Here is a 14,986-nt window from a genome sequence, read left to right as displayed (position 1 = left end):
GTTCAGTGTGATGTCAAGTTACAGACAGATTTTAGACATTCTTTTCAGAGCATTTCTTACACTTTTTTTTTTTCTCCTGTAAATAAACCATATTTCTTTACCATCTGCTGTAGCAAAAAGCTGCTTTGTGGGCAAGTGCAGTTCCGAAGACCAAAGGTATCATTCACAGGTTTCAGGACAAATAAATTATGTACATCTTGGTGTTTGTCTTTTGTTTGTTTGTTTGTTTGTTTTTTATAAAGGCATCCAGTTAACTTTTTGTGTAACAAAGCTTTCTCAGGGTGGATGGTAGTTTTGCTTTTGTTTTGCAACATTTATGGAGGTCAGCAAAAGTCTAGTATTAAAGTGTCATCAACCCAGGAAAAGAGTTAATTTTAGCAGAATAACAGTAAGCTCCACACCAAGGGAGGGATCAAAAGGCTTAGGCTGAGCTGTAACGTGGAGCTGTTTCCTTGCTGGGTGAGGCGGCACTGAGCCTTTGATTTGTTCTTTTTAGAGCAGCCCTGCCTTTTTTTGGTTGGGACTGTGGAAGGTCCAATAGGCTCTAGAAACTCTGGTTTCAACTTGGTCAAGGGAGGGTCTACAATGCTGGGGAAGGTCCCAAAGGGGGAATCGTTTATCTGCTTGTTGCTGCTATTTTTGGAAGGGTCCGTCTCGATGTACTTGGTTTTGGACATATTCTCCTTATCCTTCAGGGGGTTGTTGGAGGACGGCCGGCTGCTGTGTGAGGAAGGACCTGACTTCCCTTTAGCTTCATAAATAAAAGACTTATCAATTTCTGGCTGGCAGCACTTCGGGGAGCCGTTGTGGGAAGGGAGAGGGGGGAGCCCGGTTGGCAGTTTACCGGATCTGGTCTTAGTGCTAAAAACGCTTGTTCGTATCTGGTTGAAGGAGTCGACGCATCCTTCCAAGTCGGCGCTCTGCAGCCTTTTGAGGTCTCTCCCCGCCAAGCGTGGGGGAAGGTGGCACTCGAGCTCCGAAGACGATCCTTTGAACTGCTTAAACCAATTCCAGAGGGACCGAGCCTGGCAGTCGCAGATCCACTGGTTGCCGTTCAGGCGCAGGTACTGGAGGGAGACCAGGGGAGCCATGGTTTCCCCCGTGAGCACCGTCAGGTTGTTGTTAAACAGATACAAGGTCATCACTTTCCCAAGGTCGTGAAAAGACCGGCGGGGGACCCCGCTCGGTGAACCACGCTGACTCGGTTCTGGTGCAGCAGCAGCCGGTCAAGGTTGATCAGCCCGCGAAAGACGTTCTCTGACAAGCTCTTGATTTTGTTACCATGCAAAAACAGGTAGGTGAGGTTTGCGAGATCTATAAAGGTGTCATCCAGCAGGTTCTGCAGGTTATTATCCTGAAGGTAGAGATACTGCAAGGAGAACAATCCTCGAAAAAGCCCTGTGGAGAGCTCCAGGAGCCCACAGCGATCCAGGTGTAAGGTGTGGAGGTGAACAAGACCCCGAAAAGTGACAGGGTTGATATTTTTCAGGTTCGTGTTGTCACTGAGATCTAACTCCTCCAGTTTGTTGAGCCCATAGAAGGCTCCAGGCTCAATGAGGCTGATGTTGTTGGAGTGGATCCAAAGAATCGTCATGTTGCGGCAGGAGGTGAAGCTGGTGGACCTCACAAGGGTTATCTTGTTGTTGTGCAAGAAGATGCGCTGGCTCTGGATGGGTATCTCAGTGGGGATTGCCGTCAGTCCTTGCTGCTGACAACTTATTGTAATCTTCGGCTCACTGTAGCATACACACGCCCCGGGGCAAGACTCCACTTCTGACTGGATGTTCAAGCAAAGCACCAAAATCAGCAGTTTGCTTCCTAAAGGATAACAAAAATAGTACGCAAATTAGCCAGGGTCACGGGGAGGGGGGCGCTTTTCTTTGCAACTAATAGATGAGCCTGAGAATCACCCTCCTAAGCGCGCTGCCGCTAACCACAAACAACATATGCCAGGGGAGTCAAACAATTAAAACGCAGAATTAAAAATGCTCTACCGCTCAACACGATAGCTGAAATCAATATACACTTGTAGTGACAAAGTCCAAGCACCTCCTCAGCCTTTCACATGTGGGAGGCCTCTGACTTCGGGGGGCAAACGAGAGCGATCGTCACTACGTATTTGCATCATGGGTCATGAACGCACATCTGGCAGAAGCCCCATTCCAAAGAACTTACCTCAGAGGAAAGGGGCCATCTTCTGGGGGGACATTTGTCTCTGACAGAGGCACATTTAGCACAGTTCAGCCTAAGGGAAAGCATCTGCCCAGCTATGACCAGTGTCTGTGGCTGTGGGGTTCTACTGGGCAACTCCGCGTCCCACTCCAGCAGTGCCGCCAGCTCCTTGCTTTTCAGGATCGTTGAGCAATTCTCCAAAACAAGCATGTGTCCGCCGGATTGCACTCAAAATGTAAGACAGAGGTGTGGCTTTTGTGGCGTTCCGTGCACAATTTTAGACCAATCTGGTCTTCCTGTAAGAAATAACTATGAGGGATTCCCAGAATAGCTTACAGGTCAGATCTGCCTGTAGAGGTCTTGGAGCCAAGAGCATCCTCTTCTTCTCTTGGCAAAATCTTTATATTAAAAATTCTCGTTTCCCTTCCTCTCTTCCCTTTTTCCCTTTGAAATCTATGTGGGCACCAAAGAAGAGCTGCAAACAGCACAGTTTTCCACAGAGGGCAGTGCTGTTGTTGGAGGAAGAAACGTGCAATGCTTGATTCAGGAATTCCTTAAACTTTGCAAGGCAGAAGTAGACTTTGTGTATCGAAGCGCGCAGGCAGCCCACCAGGGCTGAAGAGCCCATGAAGGGAACTTTTTCATGGCGATGACCACCCCCTTCCCCATGAAACCGCACGGGAAGCGGCTGGATTCATCAAATTCACCAGCCCCAGTTGGGCTGCTGGGAAAGGGCCTGGAGGATGGGCAGAGATGGGCAGAGGCTGTGCAGCCAGCATCACCTTCTGACGGGGCACCTGGGAAGGAGAGAACCTCCAGCTGAGAGAGCTGCTGTTTCGTACCCACAGTGAGGAAGGCGGGCAAGAGAGGCGTTTTCTTTCCAGCAGTGCTTTACCAGCAATTAGCAGCAAGTAATTAGATTGCTTCCTCTAAAGTGCAAACGGGAACTAAAATGAACGGGCAGCAACAGCAGCAGTGGGAGGCTCCGTTTGTGAAACACCACGTGCGAGCAGGGACACGTGCGTCTCCTTCCCCCCCATCACCACAGCACCTCTAAGCAAAAAGACACGTTCTTCTCCATCGCGGGCGATCTCCTTCCCCCCCATCACCACAGCACCTCTAAGCAAAAAGACACGTTCTTCTCCATCGCGGGCGATCTCCAGCCCAGAGACAACAGCAGCTGCTGTGGGAGGGTGTTTTATTTCTTCCTTGAAAGACTGAAAACCTTGCTCAGGCATGTTGATGCCTCGTTACACCTTATGGCAAAATAGCAGAGTTCAAAAAGTCAGGCAGAAAAGGGAAATGATGCAGAAGGGGATAAACTGGGGAGACTGGAGAGAGCCCGGTCGCATCCAGCCACGCGTTCAGGGTGCAGGCTCCCAAACCCCGGGGACGGCATCTGCATCTCAGAACAGCCAAAAACATGATCATGTTACTGCTGAAATCGCATCATCTCTGAAGCAGCAACTTCAAACCCCAACGATAAAGGATTAAATCACATGGAAACCTCACCAAGCTGTTTACTGAGGCAATCACAAAGGTGTCGGAGAAGCCAAGGTGGGAAAGTCACTTGTCTGCAAGAACAAGCTGGGATCTCAGGTCTGGGTTTCAGTCTAGTCAAACTAATTCACCACGTGCAGCTAATAAATCTGTGGTGATCCGATGGTCCCATACAGGCAGGAGACTCCTATTTATCATAGTCCGCACGGGACTAAAAAAATAACAGCTCAGCATGTGGGGATAATTTGAGCCTGATATTATTAGCTGCTGCGCGTCCCTGGAAGGCAGCGTGTTGCATGCAGTATTATGACACATTCTGGCTGGTTTGTCATGTTTTGACATATCACGTCCCATTGTATGGAGGAAAGGAATGTGAGACAACTGAAATCCCCTGCTAGAGACATGTCACACCAAGAGGACCCTCCTGGGAAATTAAAACCATGCCGGCGACTCTCTGACCAGCAACAATTCCTCTCCAGCTGGTACTGAAAACCTTGAGCCAGAGCAAATAGGACTTTCTGGAGCCTCTTTCTGCAGTTGCGTGGTTCAGGTGATGCGGGCTGGGGTGGCAGAGGAGCGATGGGATTCACCTCACCACAAGCACCACCCTCTCCAGAGCAGTGCTCAGACCACAGACACGGCTGCAGGCTCTAGGGCTCGTCCCACCTGCTCCTCCTTGCCTGGGCAATACTGCAGGGGCTACAGCCTGCTCGGGGAAAATCCAACCGCAGCCTAGATGTATCCCAAGTGCCTTATAAATGTGTGACACACACACAGCAGAGTGAATGCAAAGAACCATTCCTATGGGAGAGGAATTGCAATGATGCTCCTGTTTCAGCTCCAGCCAGGGGAGGCAAGTGCTTAATAAATATATGTATAGACAGGGAGAGAAAGAGAGAACACGAAGCTGCTGGTAGAGAACAAGCCATGCATATGAATGCCACCCTGCCCCATGCCACCCCCTCCTGACAGCCATGCTCCCGCACCTCCCTTGATGCTCATGTCCTGAGCATGCATCACCAGCCCTTTCCTATGGAAAGAGCTGAGCAGCAAGGTCCTGTCCCAGCTTCTGGGTGCAGACAGAGCTGGAGGCACACAACGGCTCCTCCCCAGTGCAGAGGAGCAGAAAGGAAGGGGCAAATCCTGCTCCACTCTGAACCACAGCTTTTCTCCTCCTGCTGCCGATGCTTCCACGGCTGCTGGGAGCCATGAGTCTGGCTGCCGGTGCAGCAGCAGCACAGGGAAATTAATTACAGGCAGGGCTGGCCTGTGTGCTTTAATTAGGGACCTGGTGTTCATGAGCTGCTCGGATTAGCTCCTTCCACCGGAGACAGTTACTGTCAATCATCCCCCAAAGCTTTTTTCCAGTTAGTTTCCCACTGTGCAGCTCAACCGTGTCCTGACTGATCCATGACGAGCTCAGCATCCAGCAGCCGTCAGAGGGTCCCCAGCCAGCACACAGCCTGAAGCAAGTGCAGCAGTCCACAGACAGCCGTGGGAAGTCAGGGTGACCCTTTCTGCCTGAGCCAGACTGGGGTGACCTGTGACAGAGACCAGAGAGACCTTGGCCTTTCCCCGCTCCTCCAAGGAGCTTCTCCATCACTGGTGTTCAACCTGTACCTGTGCCTTGTGCTCAGTGTGTCCCAGACCACAGTGGCCACCAAGGGCCACGAGCCATCCAGATCTTGCAAGGCCATCCAGACCTTGCATAGTTTCATCCGCCCAGGTCCAGGAAAATATTACCTTGCTTATTCTGACCAGGTGACAAGTGACCACTTTAGGACAGGGATGAGCACAAGGCAGGGTCCTGGGGCAGAAGGGTTGCTAAGACCTGGCATCAAGCCATGTTAGCACAGCTGCACAGTTTTGGGATGGTGTGAAGCACAGCAAAGCTTGCTCCTGTTTGCTTCAAACATACCCTCATATTTATAGGTAATCTCTTACTCTAGACCAAGCCCTGCAAGATTGAGGAAGGACAATGGTATTACTGGCCCCAGGCTGGAGCCCACTTGTGGCAAACAGACAACTCTTTTGGGGACCAACATCACAACATGAAGCACAGACCCAAGCCTCTATACGTCAGCACAGTGTGGAGCATCCCCTCACTGAGTCTTGGGGCCATAAAGTGGAGGAAGGAGCTGGAGCACTGAATCGGGGACGGTATCGCAGGGGTGTGCACAGGAACGGGGCACCCCAGCCCCCATCAGCCAGGCACCCTGGCACAAAACCAGGTGCTGCACCTTCTTCTGTTCTCCTCTCCACCTCCCCTTGTTCCTCCCCCTTTTTGATGACTTTCGCTTTTCCATCCTCCTCCCCTCTTTCACGACAATCACGTCCCAGGGTTTGGCCAGCCGAGGTGAAGGCAGCACCCAGGCAAACCCGTCCCTCCCCAGAGAGGCTGGGACACATCCTGGCAGTGCCCAGGGCCTGTACCCTCTCCTGTGCACCCTGCTGCAGCTTGAACTTCTTGGCACAAAGCGGAGGGGAAGAATGAAGACCTTCAGAGGATGGCCAGGCAAAGATCACATGGATGCAGCTTAAAACCTGCTGGGAATAGCATGTCATGGGCTTCTGCTCCTCTTGGGAGGCACAAATATCCATGATGCTGAGGTGTCCCAGTAGGTGCTTTCCTGAGCGAAAAGGTCAAAGCCCTGGTTGAGAGCAGATGACAGGAATCCAGAGGACCTGGGCAGAAAAAGCCCAGCCAGCCCACAGCCTGGCTGGCACAGGGAACCACCATCATTTGTTTCCCTGAAGAGCTAGGTTCAGCTCTGGCTGTGGGGTCCTTCCCCTTCCAGTAAAAACACACCCAGCCCTTAAGCCAGAAGCACAGGAGATATTCACTGGTGTCACAGTGGGGAGGGAGATCAGAAGGTTCACTGCGTGTTCCCAGAAATATGTACCAAGCACAGCTCCCGATGAGGAACTACAGCATCCTTCCCTCAACCTGCCAGATAAGCCCACCAGAGCTCTGTGTAGGGGGCTCCCACCACCACTGCCAACTGACAACACCAGACCCTCCACCACCTGCTCGACTCTTCCCCTGCAGGATTCAACCTCCGTGCTCATCCCTGAGAACATGCGTGTTCCCAGAAATATGTACCAAGCACAGCTCCCGATGAGGAACTACAGCATCCTTCCCTCAACCTGCCAGATAAGCCCACCAGAGCTCTGTGTAGGGGGCTCCCACCACCACTGCCAACTGACAACACCAGACCCTCCACCACCTGCTCGACTCTTCCCCTGCAGGATTCAACCTCCGTGCTCATCCCTGAGAACAAGGGCCTTGGTGTGACATCCATTCTCTCATCTCTGAGACCTTCTAGAACGTCTAGAACTCCCAAATGTCCAGAACGTCCCTCACCTCTTAGACCTTCCAGAAACTTAACTGGATAGTTCCAGTCAAAAGCAAATGATGAAAGAAAATCCAGTACTTGGAACCTTCAGTCCCTCCAAGACTTTGGCTTTGAGTTTAGCATTTGTTTCTCCAGAGCATTCTTAAAAGCCAGAAACCTCCTTCAGTCAAACTGCCACACTTCCCCTTTGCCATCTCACAAGTGTTATGACTCACGGAACTGGGAAGCAATTAAAGTGGGTCCATTATCTGTCTTTCCACTAGTCCCCTGTGCGATCGCATTGTCAAACACGGCAATTAGAAAGAAAAGTCTCGGGGGGCCTCTAAATAGATGCTTTGCAAACTTTTTAAGAGGCCAAAGCAAAATGCAATTTTCTGCAGTTTGCAGAGCCGTGGCCTTTCTCTGCCGCTCTGCACTTGTCTCTATTGATTTGGAGATATTATAATGCGGCTTTCCTGCAGTGGAGGGTCAATAATCATTTGAATTCTCTCTTGGTTGGACATAAAGGGAGTACTTTACAACACAAAGCCTTTTGCTGATGCGCACGGCATTTTGCCTTTGTTTATAGTACGGAGACACTACAGTTGCTTAATTCCCTGTTCTGAACGGATATTGTTTGAAATTCAGCACGTGGCTTCGAAAGACGCTCTGGAAAGCAGCTTCAATGTCTCCTGCTTTGTCCTGTGGCCAAAGGTGGGACTGTGCGTGTGACTGCGCGTGTGCCAGAAGGAAGAGGGCAGCACTTTTATGCTTTTCAAGAAGAAGGTGAATTGAAAGGCAAATCAGGATGGAGAATTGGTTTGGACTTAAGTCTTATCCCAGGCTGGAGTTTCCCTCCCTCTGCTGCAGAGTGAAAGGCTGGGTCACAATAGCACACCTGGAGTGGCTTTAGGGTGAGAAGAGGAGTGATGCTCTGCCACCACAGGAGCACCTGGGAGACGCAGCCAATGTTACAGCTCTGGGGAGCTGAGGACCTGGAGCGGGCACAGACACAGGCAGGGCTCAGCACGCGGATGCCTGCTGCCGTGCAAGCACCCTCAGGCTGGCAGATGAGAATTCCGGGGCTGCCGTAGGTTCTGTGGAGGATCTGCAGCTCCCTGGGGTTGTTGAGCGTCAAGCACCCCAGTCACTGGGGTCACTGGAGCAGCTTCATGTCTGCTCGGGAGCGATGAATTGCTCTCCAGGCTCTGCTGACTGGGCCAGCTCCATCTCCAAGGGCTGTTACTGGAGCTTGCAGTCCCAGCTCACGCCAAAACACCTGTCCAGTGCCAGATCCCAGCTGCCTAAAAGCAGGCGGATGATTCCCTTTTAGAGCTCCTTGGGGCTCTGAGATGCCAACACAAGGGCTGGCAAATTTGACACAGCTCTTGTTAGAGACCTGTGCCCTTCCAACAGCCAGAGCTGGGTGTGACACAAATGGCAGCGGGCAGTAATGTTTAGGCACCTGAATCTCACCCCTAAATTCTCTAGTTACAGTCTCTGATCCCACACACTCCGGGGCTGCATCCACATCCATTAACCTTTGGGGTCTGTGGTGTTTTTCATTCCCTTTGGCAGTACAGCCTCAGTTGGCATATCCAGCCTCTACCCAGAATGAGACAGGATTTCAGCAGAAAAAAATACCATATGCGGTCAGAAATGAAAGGTCATTTCCGTAATGCATCCAGGCAGGGGATGGAGTCAATAGACGTGCCATTTCCTAACTTCTAGGTGTTCATCTTTTCCACCTAAATCATACTCCCTTAAATGTGATTTTGGACCTAATATTGCAGGGATATTTTTAAGGGAAGAAGGTAAAACCAAGTTATATCATGTGCAATTCTTAGAATCTATCCTCGCAAATCTCCAGAGGGGTTTGAATGCTGATTCTTGAGGGCTGAGCTACATGACTCATTACGTGAGCTGTGTGCAGCACAAACCTTCACCAGGGCAGCTCTATCCACTCACAGGCATGTGCCGAAGCAGCTCCCGGCCGTCGGTGCTCCCCATCCCTGCTGGGGGCTCTCCAGCACTCCCAGCATTTTGGCAGCAGCCTCGGTTTAACCTGACAAACATTTGGGCAGGGTTATAGTTCTGGTGGTTTGCCAGCGTCTCCCTCAGCAACATTGGGGAGAGAAAGGAAAAGGTGAGAGCAAATGGGTTTATATTTCAGCCAACTTGAATACGAATTTCAGGAGGAGAAAAGAAAAAAATAAAAAAAAAATAAAAACCCACCTCTTCTCTAGCCAGAGGGTTTTCCTCCCGCTGAATTTCAAAGGCTTGCTGCAAGCCACGGAGGTGTGAAAGCCTCAAAGAAAAGGTCACAATAAATCTTCACAGGGGAAAATATCACGGGATTTAAACACAGGAGTCATTAGTTCCCTGTATAACAATAACACTAATATCCATTATTATAGCCTAGTAATGCCCTGCGAGGCCAGGAAATGAGACAGAGACAAGCCTTCCTTATAATACAAGAACGTGAGAGGAGCAGCAAGGAGTCAGACAAGGGCCCCTTTGGGCTGGTCTGACGCAGTGGCCAGGAGCAGATGCTGATGGAAAGGCAATACTAAATGGTGTGAGCACCGCTCTGGCATCTTCTCCAAGCCTCAAGCAAACAGTGGCCTCAGGGCCTGCCTGAGGCAGAATTTCCTTGTCTCCTTAACAGGCTGCAAAACCTCTGTTCCACTCCCTCAGGTTTTCTCCAAGTAACTGTGCGAATGCTGCACCAGACATTTTTGCCGAACTCCTCTGCATCTTCTGCAGGTCCTCTTCACTGTGAGAGTGGGAGGATGATACCTGAAATGCAACTTCTGCACTGACGCAGAGGTTTAGCTGCCCTGCTCTGCCCCTTGCAGCTCCTGCACTCTGCCTGCCATCCTTCAGCATCAAGCTGAGCTTTTCAGGGAGCCCTCCACAAAGTCCCCAGGATTGCTTTGCTGAGTGGCAACAGCTCATTTAGAGCCCATCGTTGTGTTTGTTTAGGTAAGGGTCTGGGCTGTTTGCCAGTGTACATTAGTTTGTATTTATAAATTCGGAGTTGCATCGGCCATCTAGTCTGTGGTTATGATTTTACGGTGAAACCCCTTGCTGCAACTAATCATGTGCCCAAATATCGACTTTCCTTCAAGCAGAAATATTATCGTAGTTCACAGGTGTGCCCAAATCTTAAAATGTCAGCTGGTTGTAAGCAGTGGCATCTTCCTGATCCAGCAGCCAAGCTGCAGTTCACAGAAATAAGCACTTGGTAACCCCTCCCTATCAATATAGGTTAAAAATGCTCCTTAAAATGGTTTACATAAAAAGAAAAATAAACTCGCACCTTTGATATGAGGTTATTCTCTTAGGCATTCAAGAGCTGACCTAATTATCACTGTTGCCTATGGAAAGGCATAGGAAAATCCTGTGGATATCCAAGGCTGTGCTTCAATGAGCACTCTTGCCAGCTCTGTGCTCTGCCACCTCACCTGGTGGGACTACATCTCTGCCAAATCTATCAGCAGAGGCAGAATTTTCAGTTGTTCTCACGTAAGATGTAGTCAATCTGCATGTTTCCCATCTGTCCTGTTTCCAACTATCTGCTGTGTATCTCGAAGGGAAAAGCTTATGACCTTTTAAAGGGAGAAGCTTATGACCTTAAAGTAAAAACATGGAGAATTCCTGCAGAAAAAGTGTCTTACATGGGTTGATACCATGCAGTCATGGCCCTGATACCGCTCAGCTCTGGTCCTTTCCATGCAGATAGATGCTGCTGACCCATCCAAATTCCCTTTTTACTTCTTTAGAGGTTTCCAAACTCCATGCACAACCTTTCAGGTTGTGATCATGTGCGCTCGCTTAACACTGGAATAACCACAGCCATGTTCAGCTCTCCTAAAGACATAAAGCAAAGTCTTGCTGTTGCCTTGCTCCTGGCCCTCTCTAGTGTCCCCTCCACTAGAGTGACACCACAAAGGTCCCTGCACCACAGGCCAATCTCAGCATCAGCCTCTGACCTCAGCAGAGCACACGGGTTTGCAGGGATCTGAGGAGGCAAGTTTGACACGATACTGTGCCAGTTACTGAGCACAACAGCTATGGCTGGAGGAGAGGCAAAAAAATAATAAATCTTATGCCCATAGCCTACGTAGGGGACAGTCTGTGAAGTCCAAGGCAAATACGTGATGTGGAAGTCAGATGAGAAGCAACAGGTCCAGGCAGAAAATGCCCGGTGCCCAAAGGAAAGGGGAAGCACACAGCCTAGAATAAGCTTTTGGAGCTTCCCTGGGAAAAATGAGCACGAAAGAGGGAAAAAGAAGGATGGGGAGGAAGGCTTAAGGAGGGGCAGCAGAACAAGGGTCGACAGACATCCATGGGAGCTTGCAGGTACAAGCTGAACTCTCCAAATCCACTTGTCACAAACCCACCCTGGATGACCCCTCCTGTTGTGTTTCCAATCCACTACACAGAGCTGCAACGGCGCAAGGATTGCAAAGCTGAGCTTGGCCGGACTGAGCACAGCGTGGCGAAGAGTTTCCTCACAACCCAGGAGAAAACTCACATTTGCAGATTTTTTTTTCCAAGTCATGGCCACCAATGGCCATGGTATTATCGCAGTTATCCCTGCCACGTTGCCTTCTGCAAAGTGTCATATGACTAAAATCCATACTCAGCATATCCTGGCAGACCACAGGCCGCCAAAAAAGAGGCCAAAAAGAAGCCGTGATCGGTCCCCAGCACAGCGGGTGAGGGCATCATAAGTGGTCCTGATCCCTGTTTCCATCTTATCCAGATGGGATGCACCCAGCACATTGCATGAAGAGGATCATCTACAATATTGCCACCATTCAATCCTCAGACTGTGAAGAACGAAGTGAGAAAATATGCACTGTGAATCACAACTAGCTCCTACAGAAGTCAGCATTATCTGTGCCGTATTTGGGGAAAAAAATCCAGGACAAACGGGCATCCAGAGGAAGTAAACTCGGGTTCCTGAGATGATTTAGACCTCCCATGGAGCCCAGAGTATCTCGGGAAGGTTTCAAAACATTATTACTAAGAAGCAGAGTTTCCTGCGTACCCAAACCTGGCACTGGTGAAAGCACCGTGTGTGAGTGACTCACAGAAAGGAGAGGTGAAGCTCCAGATGGCATTTACACCTGCTCCCCCCATCCATCTGGGACTGCACCCCACCTGACAGCTGCACATCCCGCCCCCACATCTCCAGCACTGGAAATGCCCCGTTGCACTAGGCAGCATTTTTCTCGGTTTTTCCTCTAAAATGACAATTATCTCAGCTTTTGCTTGCAGACCTAGCATCTGCAGATAACATGGGGTGGAGGAATGAAGTCTAGGAAAGCGCATGGAAGGAAAACTTGCTCCAAAAAATCTTCCCACGACCTGTGTTTGGTTTGTCTGCGTGGATGCTTGCAGCTGAAGAAACAGCTTGGGAGCTAATGCCCCAGGCAAGACAAGTAGGAAGGGGAGAGGGAGAGCATTTTATTTTCAACTTTAGATGCAACCACTTTTTCAAAGAACAGCTAGAAACGAAACCATGAGAGCAGATAGAGGTGACTGAAGATGGTATTTCTCCACACTGCTCACAACTTGATGCTCTCCTGCCTGAGCTTACACGACCAGAACTCTCTGCCCCACACGAGGAGTTAACACCATGAGCAGTGGAGCAGCAGAGCCAGGCAATGAAATGCGAGGTCTCTACCATGATGCAGACACTGGCATTTCTCAGCATCCCCACGGCCCCTCCATCCGCACGGGGCCAGAAGCCCAGTCCAGCCCTGCTCCCCGCTCTGCCTCCTCACCCCTGTTTTCTCTTGGCACCCTCCCATCTCCCCAGCACGCATCCCTGCGACGTTCACGTGGCTCGTTCTTCCTTTCCCAGATAAAAGCCGGGACTGATTTTTAATAAGTGTGCAAATTCAACAGCCGCCGTCTTTATCGGGTGCCGGCTTTGTCTCCTTTGCAGTCCCAGCATTAGACATGCTTCCGCAGCTCTCTCATCCCCTTGTGCCAGATAAGAGACACGACACCCACAGCTCTATAAACATATTTTTCTGCGATGTGCAGCCTCCGTGAAGCCAAGCTAAACAAGCATACAATAGGACTCTAATGATATACCTTCCCGGTAGTCGGGAAGTCAGCGATGGGGAGAGGATCCCACCTGCTGCCAAGGCGAGGCTGGAGCCTCCCTGCAGGCAGCAGCGCCCGGCTGAGCTACCCGCGGCTCTTCCCACAGATACCCACCCCGACTTCAGTGGTCCCACTGGGAATTTGCACCAGATTTCCACGCCAAAAGCCCTCGGTTCAACTCCCAGCCTTTGGGTCTCACTTGGAGCTGCAGCGGATTACTGCGCCCTCCTGCTTTTTAATCAAGGTGGATAAAAACTCCTTATTCAGACTCCGGCTTCCCCTCAGAGATCGCGTTCATCCATTTCACCACTACAGGGCATTAAATGTTCATAATCACCTGTTATCCAATATGGCCCTTAAATCAATTTTAGAGTCGCTGCCCTCGAGCAGGCAGCCTCTTCCCAGCCTGACGGAGTGGCCTACATTCTGCGCTCCGAGATGGATGACAGAGCATTTAGAGGTATTAAAATTCATGTTGTTTCACCGTTGCCAGCCTACCAAGCAATCGCAATTGCTCCGCATTAGAGACTTGCCTTCATCGTTATTTATCACGGCAAAATTTGAGTCAGCTGCAAACTTTACGGGCAGCTAATTTTTATATATGTTCCGGATCATTCATGAAAATAGCGAAACATGCCAGGGTGAAAGCCAAATCCTGCAAAGCTACCGTGCAAGCAGCTTGTTTGACAATGATCCTCCAACAACGATCACATTTTGAGAGCTTTTAGCTGCCTGTTTCTTGATCCATTTCATAACTATCCACTGATTCAATAGTGAGTATATTTGCAACCAAGTAAATCAAGTGCCTGACACAAGCCTAAATACATTACGAAAATCAGAATACGTGAGCAGAGACTGGTTTTTTTTTTCTTTTTGTCCACATCTAATATGCCAGGACATTAGTCCATGCCTGGGGCTTGTTGGCATTGTGGCAATACGATTAATAATATCTTTAAAAACAACATGAGAAAAAGTTGAGAACGCGGCTGGGTTTAAGAATACTTCCTGCGAAACCTACCAGCTGAAATTCATGGTATTTCAATGCCTTTGACTTTAGCTATGTTAGCATTTCCTTTTTCTCCTGAAGCTTTCCCACTTGCTGCTTCAAACCAGTGGTGGGCACTGGCCTTCCGGCCTCTGGGACTGCCTGGGGTTTATGGTATTTATAAGGAATTAGAACTGGGACCTTGTTTTGACAGCACTCCATGGAGTTCCTCAGGGCTCTGCTCTGGGTCCAAGGCTGTTTGATGTCTTTGTCAGCGACAGGGACAATGGTATCAAGGGCACCCTCAGAGCAAGTTTGCCAATGACACCGAGCTGTGTGGGGCCGTGGACTCGCCTGAGGGCAGGGCTGCCATCCAGAGGGACCTGGACAGGCTGGAGAAATGGGCCATGGCAGACTGAAGGAGGCTCAACAAGTCACAGGGCAAGGTCCTGCTCTTGTGAGACCCCACCTTGAACCCTGCATCAGTTCTGGTGTCCCCACCGCAAGAGGGACGTGGATCTGTTGGAGCGTGTTCAGAGGAGGCCACAAAGCTGACCCAGGGGCTGGAGCAGCTCTGCTACGAGGACAGGCTGAGGGAGCTCGGGTTCTCCAGCTGGAGAAGAGAAGAAAAGACTCCGAGGGGACCTTATCCCTGCCTGCAGTGCCTGAAGGGACCTACAGGGAGGCTGGGAGGGACTTTGTACAAGAGTGTCCAGCGACAGGACAAGGGGAAATGGATTTAAATTGAAGGAGAATGGGTTTAGATTGGATCTTGGGAAGAAATTCTTCAGTACGAGGGTGGTCAGACTCTGGGACAGATTGCCCAGAGAGGCTGTGGCTGGCCCCCCCCCCGGGAGGTTCCAGGGCA

At 50.3% G+C, this 14,986-nt stretch overlaps 1 protein-coding gene across 1 annotated transcript; it reads right to left on the bottom strand.

Moving 5' to 3' along the window:
- Positions 1–374: 374 nt before the first annotated feature.
- RTN4R (reticulon 4 receptor) lies at positions 375–2,209 on the bottom strand. The gene is given in 3 exon segments (XM_009873757.1): positions 375–1,184; positions 1,187–1,818; positions 2,176–2,209. Coding segments are annotated over 3 exon segments (1,476 nt in total).
- Positions 2,210–14,986: the final 12,777 nt, after the last annotated feature.

Source organism: Apaloderma vittatum, unplaced genomic scaffold (assembly GCF_000703405.1).
Source record: "Apaloderma vittatum isolate BGI_N311 unplaced genomic scaffold, ASM70340v1 scaffold3327, whole genome shotgun sequence".
Taxonomy (NCBI): domain Eukaryota; kingdom Metazoa; phylum Chordata; class Aves; order Trogoniformes; family Trogonidae; genus Apaloderma; species Apaloderma vittatum.
The sequence above is the reverse complement of the archived record's forward strand: the minus strand, read 5'-3'. Positions and strand labels throughout refer to the sequence as shown.